The 12,014-nt window shown below is 57.4% G+C and overlaps 1 protein-coding gene across 1 annotated transcript; it reads left to right on the top strand.

Annotated features, from left to right (window-relative positions):
* Nucleotides 1-2,027: 2,027 nt before the first annotated feature.
* Nucleotides 2,028-6,185, top strand: MAVS (mitochondrial antiviral signaling protein; the record flags this gene model as incomplete). Its single annotated transcript, XM_081998930.1, has 7 exons — nucleotides 2,028-2,144; nucleotides 2,265-2,439; nucleotides 2,846-3,069; nucleotides 3,498-4,086; nucleotides 4,813-4,967; nucleotides 5,120-5,156; nucleotides 5,464-6,185. The coding sequence occupies 7 exons, from the start codon at nucleotides 2,028-2,030 to the stop codon at nucleotides 6,183-6,185; spliced, it is 2,019 nt and encodes a 672-aa protein (XP_081855056.1).
* Nucleotides 6,186-12,014: the final 5,829 nt, after the last annotated feature.

Raw genomic sequence — 12,014 nt, 5'->3', positions numbered from 1 at the left:
GGGGGGACACGGCCCTCGGACCCCACGGCGAGGAGGAACGTCCCCTCCAACGCTCCGGCTTGGAGCATCTCCCCAAGGAACGGCACAGGGTGGGAGCCAGGCCACGAGCCGACAAGGCCAGCGTACCCCTCCCAAAAAGATGCCTTACCTCCCCGGCACAGGCCAGGAGCCGCCGAGGAGGCCGTGGGTCAGGCCGAGCGTGGCCGGTGGGTCGCCCACTCACGGCGGGTCCAGCGCTGGACCCTCGGCGTCCTGTGTGTGCCGGTGTCCACGGACCCTGGCGATGCCGCGGCGGCGGCGAGGCGAGCTGTGGCGCAAGCGAGGCGGCTGGCAATCGGTCGTGGGCCCCGACGATCAGTCCTGTCTCCCGGCGTCAGAGCCCAGGGGTCTCCCGCTCGGACCCCTGTGGCTGCCCCCACGGGTCGGGGGAAGGAGGGGGCCGTGAGCCGACGCAGACCCACGTGTGGGAGTTCACATGCCCGATCAAGGACTCACGTTTTATTATTATTAAAAAAGCATAATCAAACTCACGGCGGGGGCGGGGACTGAGGCAGGACGGCACGGCAGCCCGAGCCGGGCCCCACGCAGAGGCCGCGGACACGCGTGGGTGCCGCCCGAAGAGGCCCCGCCTGGCGCTCTCCCCCCCCCCGTCGCCATAACAACCCCGGGCCCGTCCCCGCCGCCCCCCCCCCTCTACCCCAGCTCGGGCGGTCCCTCACCTGCGGCGCCGGGCCCGCTCCTTCTCCTCCTTCTCTCCGAACGGCTTCGGTAACGACGCCCACCCGCGACCATGGGCGCCGCGCCGGGGGAGGGCGCGGGGCTCGGGGGGTTGGGGGAGGGGGGACGGGGTGAGGGGGAAAGAAGGGAAGGGGAAGGGGAAGGGGGGAAGGCACCGCTGCCCCTCAGCGCCCCGCCGCAGGGCTGCCGGCCCTCAGCGGCGCTCCCTCAGCCTCCCGCCCGCTCCCGCCGCCGCCGCCGCCGCCGCCATGGTGCGGCTCCATGCAGGGCGCGCTCCGCTGACAGGGCTGGGGCGGGGCAAAAGGGCGGGGCGAGGGGCGGGGCGATACGGCTACCAGCGGGATCCCTCCGCCAGGTGGCCGGGCGACGTTTCCGTTATGGTGCTGCCACCTGCCGGTGCGAGAGGCGGCCCCGCTCCGCGGGCGGGACGGGAAAGGGGGGGGCCTCCCCTCCGCCCCCGGCCCCTGTGGCGGAGCCCCGCCGGCCTCCCCTCCGCCCCTTTGCCCGTCCCGCCGCCGTGGGGTGACGGCCGGGATCGGCCCCGCCGAGGAGAGGGCGGACACCTCCCCTACGCTTCACAGCGCCTGTCTATCACCGCAACGGGCGTGCGCGGCGGCCAATCAGCAGCAGCAGCAGCGGCGGCGGCCGGCCGGGCGGGCTCAAGAGCGTTCCTAGGGGCGCGCAGCGGAGGGCTGAGGTAGGGTGTTTTTTTGGTTTTTTCCCCTACGGTTTACAGCCCTTAACCCCCCCCGCACCCCGGGCCGGCCCAGCAGGGAGCTCCGGGGGGTGTGCGGGGTGTCCTTCATGTTTACGTGCAAGCAGAAAGGGCGGGAAGGCCGAGCTGCGGGGCACGGGGATGGGGGCCGTGAGAGCGCAGGCAGGGTCCCGCCGCAGCCTGCCCCTCCCGGGCTGCCATTTCCCGTGGGATAAGGAGCTTTGTTGTTTTTCCTCCGCCATCCTTCTCCATCGGCGAAAAGGTGCGTCGCCCGGGGCCTAAAGCGGGATCCCAGCCTCGGCCCGCTTCGCCCGGTGTGACCCGCGCCGTGTCGCGAGAGTTGGGCTGGGAACCACCCGATCGAGAGTTGAACTTTAAGCCAAGGGTTTTTTTTGGTTTTTTCTTTGCGAGTTTTCCGCCTGGGATTTCCCCCTGCGCCCATCGCCGCTGCCACGAGGTTGAACGCCTGTGCCAAGGGACCAGGCTCCTACAGAAAAGCCCAAGCTCCTATAGAAAAGCCGAGCATTACTGGCAGCTCACGTTAAGTCTCTCTCTCGGCAGGTGCTGAGCCAGGATGGGTTTTGCCGAAGACAAAGTGTATGACTACATTTTGAAAAACTTCAAGAATTTCAAGAACATCCGTGTGGCGTCGCTGGCCGATTCCCTGAGCTGCCTGACCGATGCTGACAGAGTAATTCCCTGCTTTCCCGAGTCCTGCCGGGCTCCTTGTCCAATGTATAGCTCAGGCAACGTATAGCTGCCTTAGCTCTAAGCCAAGCCCTCTGTTAGATCAGCTGTGTGTTTTATTTAGGATGAACTTCACACCCGGGAGGAAACGCGGGGGAGCCAGGCAACTGTCTATAGGTTTTACCAGTACCTGAAGTGCCGGCAGGGCTGGGTGGCAGATCTCATCGACGCACTGCGCCAGAACAACGCAGCGCACCTGGCTGACGAGCTGCAGCACATATATGACTCCTGGCAAGCCCGTATGTAGCCTCATCATCCCTGGGTGCTGCTCTGGGGGGTCTGGTGGAGACAGGGACCTGAACCATGTCTCCTAGTGTCCACCGATCAGCTGGCCTCTCTCCCTGCCCCAGCTTCCTCAGGGCCCAGGGATGTCCCTTGCCCGGGTGACGTGCCCAGGGGTGACAGGGTCAAAGGTACTGGAGTTGGTGGTGGGCTGGGTTTCTCACCTGGAGGGGAAAGGGAAAGGTGAATGAAGGGGTGCTGTGGGCTTGACCGATGTGGGGCAGAGCAGGGGCGTGTGAGGGGCTGCCTTGGCCCCATTCTTATCCTCTGCCTTCTTGGCTTTTCCCCTGATGTCCCCGCCTTCTTGGCTTTTCCCCTGATGTCCCCGCTCACGAACCACCTTGGCTCCTGCAGGTCCCCCAGCTCCTGCCGCTGCCTCCTCGCCTCCTGCTGCCAGCAGTGCCCGTCCCACTGTCTCCTCCACCGGCGCCCAGACGCCATCCCCAGGCCTGAACCCTGCCCTGGGTGTCCCGTGGGCTGAGCAGCCGCACCAAGACCCGCCCATCAGTGGCCATCTGCCTCTCCTGCCCCGTGCTGCCACCGCCACGAGCACAGACCTGGACACCAGGGCCCCGGTGCAGGAATCGGTGAACAGGGCACGCATCAGATGGGGGCACAAAGGTCCCTTTTGGACCAGAGCGTTTGTGCGGTGGGGTGTGGGGAGTCCGTGGGAGTGCCAGGCTCGTTCAGGGACGCCCCAAGCAGCCACTTGCTGGTGATGTCTGCTGCATGCTTGCTGCATCTGGTAACTTATACCCTACATACGGCCCTATAATTGCTCCCCTCTCCTGCTTCCCCTCCATGGGAAGTGCAGGGTCTACTCTGTTAGTCCAGGCTCCCCTCCACAGCCCTTGACCCCATGCAGGCCTCCTGCGAGCTGTGTGGTGGGTGCCACAGAGAGATTCCCTTCATCGTCAGGCTCGCGTGGGTCACTGGGTCAGAGTTTGGGGCACCCCGGTAGTCTCAGACCCCCTCATCCTGGCACAGCGATTTAACACAGGTCGTTTCCTTCCAGCTCCCCAAAAACCTCCTGGAGCAAGAGAGTCCCCTGTTGCCTCTGCCTGGGAACGTGGTCCATGATGGAGTGAGTGATGGGGACGGTGGCGAGGGGCACCCCTCGCCCCACATCGAGACCACGCAGGCAGCACCAGGGACCCCCGGGGCAGCCAGCATGGCCGTGCCATCAGCTGCCCCCCCTGAGCGGGGCCGGGACTGGCTGAGCCGCCAGCAGCACCCGGTGTGTGTGGACAACGGGTGTTTTGGGAATGCCAGCCACCTGCACCGTGGCGCGCCAGGCCTGGGTCTGGGCAGGTCACTTCCGCTGAGGGACATGGGCTCTGATCGCAGCCCCCAGCAGCCCAGGAATGAGCCCGAAGAGGACTTCTATGTCTCCACTGAGTCACCCCTGAGGCTGGAGGAGACTGCTCACAGCAGGGGCCTGCAGGCCCCAGACTCGCTGCCAAAAAACCAGGCCATGCCTGGCTCCAAGCACAGAGAGCCTTTGGGCAGCTCTGTGGATGTGCGCGGCCCTGTCCTCATACAGCAGCAGTTTGATGTGGAGCAGAAGCAGGTCGGGATGCCACGAGAGCATGGAGGGCGTGGAGGTGGGTTTCCTTTCCCTTCACCGTGCTGATGGGGAGCAGGGTTGAAGGTGCTGCCGGATGCCTGTCCTGCTTGATGGTGAGGATGGAGACTGGCAGAGAAGGTGCAGGTGTGGGCTAGGGCCCTGCTGGGAGGCCGTGGGGAACCCCCAAAGGATGGTGGTAGCTGTGGCTGTTGGTACAGCACAGCCCAAGGTTGTGTCTGCCTTTGGCCCGTGAGCACTCATGGAGGTGCAGAGACCAGCTGTCGAGAGAACCCATCTCCTGAGCTGCAGTGACCTCCTCCAGGAAGGGAGAGAGGTTGGGTTGTGCAGAAATCCAGCCTGGCTGCTTGTTTTCCCTCCAGTTGTTGTTGCAGTTGTTGCTCTGCTGTGTTTTGGCACAACGTCCTGTACCAGGAGTTGGCAGAGGCACTTGCTTCATTTCTGATGTTAAACACCCTGATTGAATGTCTGCACCCCTGTTTCGGCAGCCCCACTCTTGAAGGGAGGAACAGATTAGAGGTGCTGGCTTGGCTGGTGCCGTCTGGTTTGCCTGCATCTACCGGCAGGGCTCGGGTGCCGCAGCAGAGCCAGGGCCACATAGGCAGCACCCAGCGGTACTGGGTCCTGCTCCCTGTGCGACCTCCTCGGCTCCAGGAGTCTCCTGTTGCAACGTCTTTGAGGAAAAGCAAAACTCACCATTTAGGTCTCCTGATTAATGCAATACATTTTGTTTTCTCCCCGACAGACACTTGGATGGAAACAGCTACCCTGGTCACTACGCCTGCACCCAGAGACGCTTCCCCATCCTGTGACACCTCCATGAAGTCTCCTGTACAAGAGAGAAAACTGCCTGTGGGGGAGACGGCCAGCAGCACCCCCTCTGTGCCAATGAAGGAGAAAGTAGGTGACCTTTCCCGCTGCCACTTGCATTTCATTTGGGTCCTTGCAAACTCCCTGTGGTCAGGAGTTTTTCTGCTGCAGTGTAAGATTTTGAGCTGGTGGCAAGTTTCTTCAGGGCTTTTTTTCCCCACTGTGTTCATGTCCCCATCTAGACGCTGTATTTTTGGAGCATGGGAGCATGGAGCCAAGGTTTGTCAGGCTTTGACTCCTGATTTCCTCTCCTTGACTTGTCAGTCAGTCTCCTGGCTTCCAGGTGCCTCTTTCCACCCCTCTCCTTGCTGCTTGTCTCCCCTTTCTTCTTTCCTGTATCTCCCTCAAATCCCAAAGGCCACCTGGAGCCCCAACACCTCCCTTCCCTGCTCACTTTCCCAGCCCTGGGAGTTACCTGTGACTCAACCTCACTGTCTGTGGCTGGAGATGTGGTGGTTGAGCGCTGAAGCAGGCTTGTCGCATGACATAGGTGCCTGAGACCAGGCTAAATGGATGCTCCCCATAGCACCCAGCCCTTCTTGTTGTCTCCCAAAGGTGCTCCTGGCCTCGGCGGACCCTCTCCCGGGCACAAGTGTTGTAGGAAGCTTTGAAGGCATGTCTGGGAGAACGGCCTCCCACGTGAGCTCTGCCACGAGCATCTGGGCGCCTTGCAGCAATGTGGAGAGGGATGTGGAGCTCAGCAAGCCGGGCGTCCTCCTCTCTGTGGCTGGGGAGAGCCCAGAGGTGGCTGACAGATGCCCAAGCTCTCGGGGGCCCGGCGGTCCCTTTCCCGGGACATCCGATAGCCTCACCTTCAGGAGCGATCCACTCATGGTGAGCACGGATAGCTCGAGCTCCGGAGAAGCCCTCTCTAGAGTCTCCTCAGGATGCCCGGCTCCAGCGGCTCATGGAGAGCCTGGGGGAGAGGAGGCAGCTGGAGCAAGCAAAGACTCCCGTCTGCCTCTGAGCTGGGACAGCACCTCCCTGGGCACCCACGAGGTCCATGTGGACCATTACCCCAGCACCCAGCTCGGGGCAGGCAGCGACCTTCAAGATGGAGCTGGTCCCCTTGGAAACTCTCCAGTTTTTGACTCTAGCAGAGGCCGTGGTGCTGCGACCAGCTCGCCTCAGACCGAAGTTCCCCCAGGGTCCAACAACGGACCATCCCTGCCGTACATCGTTCCAGCTGTGGGCATCGCTGTGATTTCAGCTGTGGCGTTTCTGGTGTATGCTCGATTGCAGAAATAGTGCTGGAGTGCATGGGATGCTACAACCGTCACTCAGCCTGCACGATTCCTCTTTGTAGCAGGAATTCGGCCAACATGTTTGAAGCCTGAAGAGCAGCAGTGGGGGACAGTAGGGGCGTTGTTAAATCTCTTTCTGGAAGATTTTGCTGGAAGAGGCCTTGGTTGCATGATGCTGTTGGGTTTGGGTCTGTTCCTCCCGATTTCCCAACCATCTTCTTGCCTGTAGCCTTCTCCTTTTACACCCATAGGGAGGATCTCATTCAGGGAGTGATCCCTTGAGTCAAAAAAGAAAGTCCTCATGGCGATTCTCCACATCTTCCTCGTTTGGTCCCAGGAGGCCCCAGGAAAACATGTCCTGGTGGTCCACAGGGTGACCCCTGGGGTCCCTCCGGGCAGCGCAGCGAGGAGAGGTTGGAGCTGATTTTGTTGGCTCTGCTCACCTTGGCTTGAAAACGTGCCCCAGGGTCAGTGCAGCAGCCTTCACCAGGCGCCTCCTGTTGAATTTGCCTTACTTGGTGTCTCTGGCTCTGTTGCTGGGACCTTTGCTCGTCTCTGCTGCTCCTTTCCCCCTGGTGCTGGGTGCGCGGGCAGGACCCCGGTGCAGCAAGTCACACTGCCTTCTGCTCATTCGTGACGAGAGATGCCCCTGTGATGAGAACGCGCCAGGCCAGACCATGGGTGACCTATCCCCTCTCCCAGGAGCTGTCCTGCTTTGGTACTTTGCTTCACATCATCCTCCCCGAGTCCTGAGGGCCAGGGATGGGCTCTGGGATTGCTTTATGCAGCGCTGACACCCTGGGGATGAAACTGAGGGTCAGGGAAGAGCCACAGCTAACCAGCTTTCTCGAGGATCAACCTCATTTCACCCCTCTCCAGCCAGGGAAAGGGGGATTATGCTTTAAGAGGAACATTTCACACAATGCCAGCATTAAGCGGACTCGGTCCTGCACAGGATTTTTGGGCATCTTTGATCTTCAGGCTATATTTTTTGAGCCTGGCTATGGAATAGGAATATAGGAAACTTGCGTCCAGGCTGGGACTGCAATAGGATTGACTCTGCACGCTACAGGGAGGCCATACCCAGTGGCTGAGATGCTGTGGGTTATCGTGAAGGTTGCATTTAAAATTGCAGTCTGTAATTTCCCTGATATGCCCAGGGATCAGCTTGGAATGTGAGGAGATTGGGCTGCAAGATGTCTTAAGATAAAATCCTTAAACCCAAATAAATATCCCCAGCTTCTCCCTGCCCAGGGCAGCTTTTGGGGACAGAAGCAGCCCTGCTCGGTCGCTGTTGGCAAGCTCTTTGAGCTCTAGGCAGAGTTTAGTAATCGCCAGACGAGCTGCCCACTTCTGTCACTGCAGTTGTTCACCATCTCATCTACTCCCTCCCAAGAGCACAGGGGCACAAAAGTAACAAAACTACTTTTCTGTAGTTGAGGGTTACTGTAGCTAGAGGATTTCTGTTTTTTTTTAAGCTCTAAAGACACCAGCGCAGACTTTCGAGTGTTGCCACCCTCCTGTGGTTTGCTGGGGGAGCTGTGGCAGGAAGGCAGGACTGGGCAAAACATTTGGTGATCTGGTGGTGGATTTGCACAAGCAGAAGGCTCGTGCCGTGGGATGGCACGGTTTGAATCCCGGCGAGATCCACAAGGATGCCGTGGGCTTTAAAGCATCGCAGTGTCCTAGTGCTGACAGCTGGGCTGCGCTCCTAATCCAGGCTGTTTTTTCTTCCCTGCTTTACTGTGTCCAGTGACTTAATCCTCCTGGATTCCTGTTGTTCGACACAGCTTCCCAAAATATGGCCTTCCTGCTGGCAGGGGAGCGGGAGGGAGATGAGCTGCCCAGAGTCTGGCTGCACAGCGCAGCCGTCATGCCTGGAGGTCGGCCTGCAGTGGGAAGGGTCCCTCAGCCCTGTGACGGGGCAAACGGCTGCTCGTCCCTCCTAACACTTTACTCAAAAATGCAAGTGCCTCCCTTAAACAATAAGGACAATAAATATATGCAAGAGTGAGGTGTTGAGTTTTATCTGGCAGGGCTGCTCTCCAGGTGAACTGGAGATGTTAATCGCTTGTTCAGTGCCCAGTGCTTTCTCTGTCAGAGGAAGGGACAGCGCTCTTAAATGCATTTGTCCTCCTCTGCTGGGAGAGGGTACGTGGGGGCTGTTCTCCCCATTTGAAAATAACGTGGCAACTTGTCCAAAACCTCCCCGCAAGCAGGGAGAAGAACATGGGTTTCCCCATCAGCAGCCCCTGGTAAGCTGCTTTTTTTTTTTTTTTCCCCCTCAGCTTTCATGTCAGTGAGGGCTTCGTACAGACCTGGCACCTCCCTGTGAAAGCTGCAGTTTTCAGCCCTGAGAATCGCTCTTAACTTGCTGTGGGTAAGGAAATCTCCCCAAATCCTTTCACCTTGTGAAAAGGCTCATGTTTACTACTGAATATTGCAGAATACATATCATAAAGCAGGGTACTTTTGAGCCTACGTAACCATCCAAAATTTATCCAAAAATTCATTAGAGAGGGCGCACGTGCCTTCTCCACAGGCTTTCTGTGTGATTTGGAGGACGTCTGTCAGATCCCAAACCAGCAGCATCCATACCAAGGCCCCCTTCTCTGATACTTTACTTTCCTGCAAAATTCTTCATGTATTTTCCCACTACTTTTTAGCAACGGCTTGTGCACTTTGCCTTTTCACATTGAATCGCTCTTGTGAAACAGCTGGTTTATCACCACTTTGGACTTGGTAAAAGCACACGTTCAGTTTTTTGGTGTGAAGTGCCAGTATTTTCACAGTTGTAATGGAGCACTTTAAAAGCGTAATCAGCAGGTGAACCTGCAGGAGGGAACTGTGTCCCTGCACGTCTTTTAAAAAAAGAAAAAAAAACGCCTTTTACTAACTGCATAATAAAATCATTTGCCACTTCACACTCAACTTGTGAGGTTGCCACGTGTGTTTGTAAGATGAGGGGGATGGATCTCGGCTTTTGAAGCCTCTTGTGGAACAAGGAAAGTTTTCATGTAGAAGTTGGCTGGAGAATTAAATCACCTAACTTACCTGCTCAGGGAGTGGAGGCTGCAAAGAAGGATCCAAACAGCCCTCCTCTGCTTTTTTGGGGGAGGGTTGCAGCAGTTCATGCATCTTGGTTTTCCCTTTTAAGAAGATGGGTGCTGTTAGAGAAGGCTGTACAATTTTGCCATATACAATTGCAAGTTGGACTGTTTCCCTTGCTGTAGAGCTGCATTTGGATTTCTTGGCGAACCCTTGCCTGCCTACCGAGGACCGTCTTCCAGGAATTCAACTTTCTCACCTCTTCCTCCTCCTTGGCCCGCCTCTGGGCAGCCAGTTCTGGTAAGATCCTTGTTTTGATCTTTGGAGTTGCATGGTGGGCATGTCAAGGTGATGCCTCCTGCTCCAGCATCCCAGAGGCTAGAGGTGACCTCCCAGGGTCTGGGGACAGGTTCAGACAGTGACAAGAACTACCAAATCTGCAGTCCTCTGGTGCAAGGGGCAGGTAAACCCCTCTGTTGTTCACAGCAACGTCTGGATCTGTGACAGGGTCTTGAGAAGCAGAAGGTTTATGAAACTGTTGCCAGATGGAATGCTTTGAAGGGCACTACTGGCAGTGACACAGCGAGACTGAGGCCATCAGTCCAGGTCAGGAAGAGGTGGACAGGATTTGGAGACAGTTTCCCATCCTTGTTTCAGGGCAAGCGCAAGTCCTGGTCTAGAGGATGACTGTGACAGCAGGTTCGGGATGAAGGAAGGGAGGGTGGTTCTCAAGGCAGTGTATAGCTGAGCTGCAGAAGTCATCTCCTCAGGATGTTGCGGTTGCCAAAGAGGAACTGGGTAGGTTCTGGGAAGAGAAATGCACCAAGCAGAGAACTGAGTTGCAACCAGCGTCAAGCTAGAGAGTGTTTGGGAGAAACAGGGCAGCTGTGGCAGGCTGGGAGGGAAAGACCCTCTGGGCTGGATGTAACCCTCTGGGCTCGTGCTTCTCTGTGATTCAGATTCTCTGGTTGAATCGGATCCCAGGATCCTGCACAGAAAAGGGAGCAGGGCCACCTTTGCCACCCTGGGTTCAGCTCTGGTGCGCAGGCAGCAGCGGTGGTTTGCTTCCCAGGTACTGCTCCTTGTCTGCTGAACAGCTTTGGGCTTGGCCTGACCTCTGGAGTAAAGAGATACCAACGTCACCAAAACCGCTACTGTGCTCGGCTCTGGCTCACCCCTCACTGGCGAGGGAGCCCTAGGGCTGAGCTGGCCCGCAGTGTGTGCCTTTTGCAGAGAAGTAGGAAATTTTGAAGCAGCATGATGGAAACGGCCCTTTTCAGTAGCGTTACGTGCCCTCTCCACGCTGCCTTTTACAGAAGAGGCTCCCAAGGGCTCTGCTGTATATTCACAGCTGAGACAGCCTACTAGCTCTCCTCGCTTTCTGCTTTCCCAGCTAGAGCTCTTACAACCCAGGTATGTGAAATGCATTCAGGGCTCAGTACTGACAGGACTCAGAACTTGAGGCAGCAAAGCTCAGTGAGTTTGTTTATTAACAATATGAAGGCAAAAGGTTATTTTTATTCAGAGAGGTTACGCTTTATCTCATTGGTACCAACCCCATTTATATGCTTCCTGCACTTGCCCTGCAGGATATTAAAATTATACAGACTAAATTTGACCAATCTCTTTGTCCTGCATTCACCACAGCAACCAGAATTCAGCAAATTCTTACTGAAATTATTACACCTTTTTTGACTGTCAGTCGCTTATCCCTTTGGTATCAAATCAATGCCTGAGGATTGCAGTGAGCTGAGATTAACACGGTGCAGGTGAAGAGCACCATGGGTCACTGGGTTGCAGTTCCACGCTTGGCCATGCTCTAGGTATGTTAGACATAATATTAACATTCCACCTAGGACCCTCTGTTGTGTTACAACGGGAGTTGTTACGGCATAATATCATCAGGGATTCTGTGTCCCTCTTGAGTGTCATCCTGTCGGTTGTGGCTTGCACCCTTCTTCATGGTTGCCTCAGTTTTTCTGCTGCCTGGATGGCTACTGCTGTAGTTGCTAGCTCAGCATTGATAAACGTAGGGTCAGAGTTTAAGGAACAGGATGCATCAGCACTTAAATTGCGTTGTGATTTATAGGGGAGCTGAGGATTGGGTCTGAATGTATCCTGAATCCTTGACCCTTGTTTCTTTGTCTCTCCTCCTAAATCTCCTGTCTTAGTTCCCGTTTTGTTGTGTCCATCCTTCCTGTTGAGCTTGCAAGGTCTTTGGAGAACTCGAGTGCTTTCATCTGCCTTCGCCGGAGGAGGGACTTTGGAACCATCTTGATCTCTGAGGCCTTGTCTGTCCCTTCCTCTGTTGGAGGGAAACCTTGGCTCTCCCAAGCAAGGCTGGAGCCCTACTAGTTGTCCCCCAGGATGCATCGAGCTCAGGAACATCTGATTGTGTTTCACTTTCCGGTAGTGCCGGTAATGTGGCCTTCAGAGGAGCAGCCACTGCAGATGAGGCGTTCAAGCACTCCTCTGGGATGGAGCCTCAGAAGGACAGTCCTGAGCTTCCCAGAGGTGGCTGATAAAGGAGGGGCTGGAGGAAGGGGCGAGTTGTAGGTAGGGAAAGAGAAGGTTTAGGCCCCAGGCCGGCCCTGCGCTGCCACCGAGGGAGGGCCTTGGCGGGGGCTGTGGGGCACGGGCCTGACGCGTGGGGGGGGCCGGGGGGCCGCAGAGCCGCCCCACACTGAGGGGAGGGCGGAGGCCTCGCTATCTGCATATGCAAATCGCATGCAAAGCAGCCACCCGCGCGGCCCAGTCCAACCGGGCCTACTGCGGTCTTCCTTTT

The sequence above is a fragment of the Phaethon aethereus genome (genome assembly GCF_964289735.1).
Source record: "Phaethon aethereus genome assembly, chromosome: 4".
Classification (NCBI taxonomy): Eukaryota; Metazoa; Chordata; class Aves; order Phaethontiformes; family Phaethontidae; genus Phaethon; species Phaethon aethereus.
Note: the sequence above shows the minus strand (reverse complement) of the source record. Positions and strands in the feature narration are given on the sequence as shown.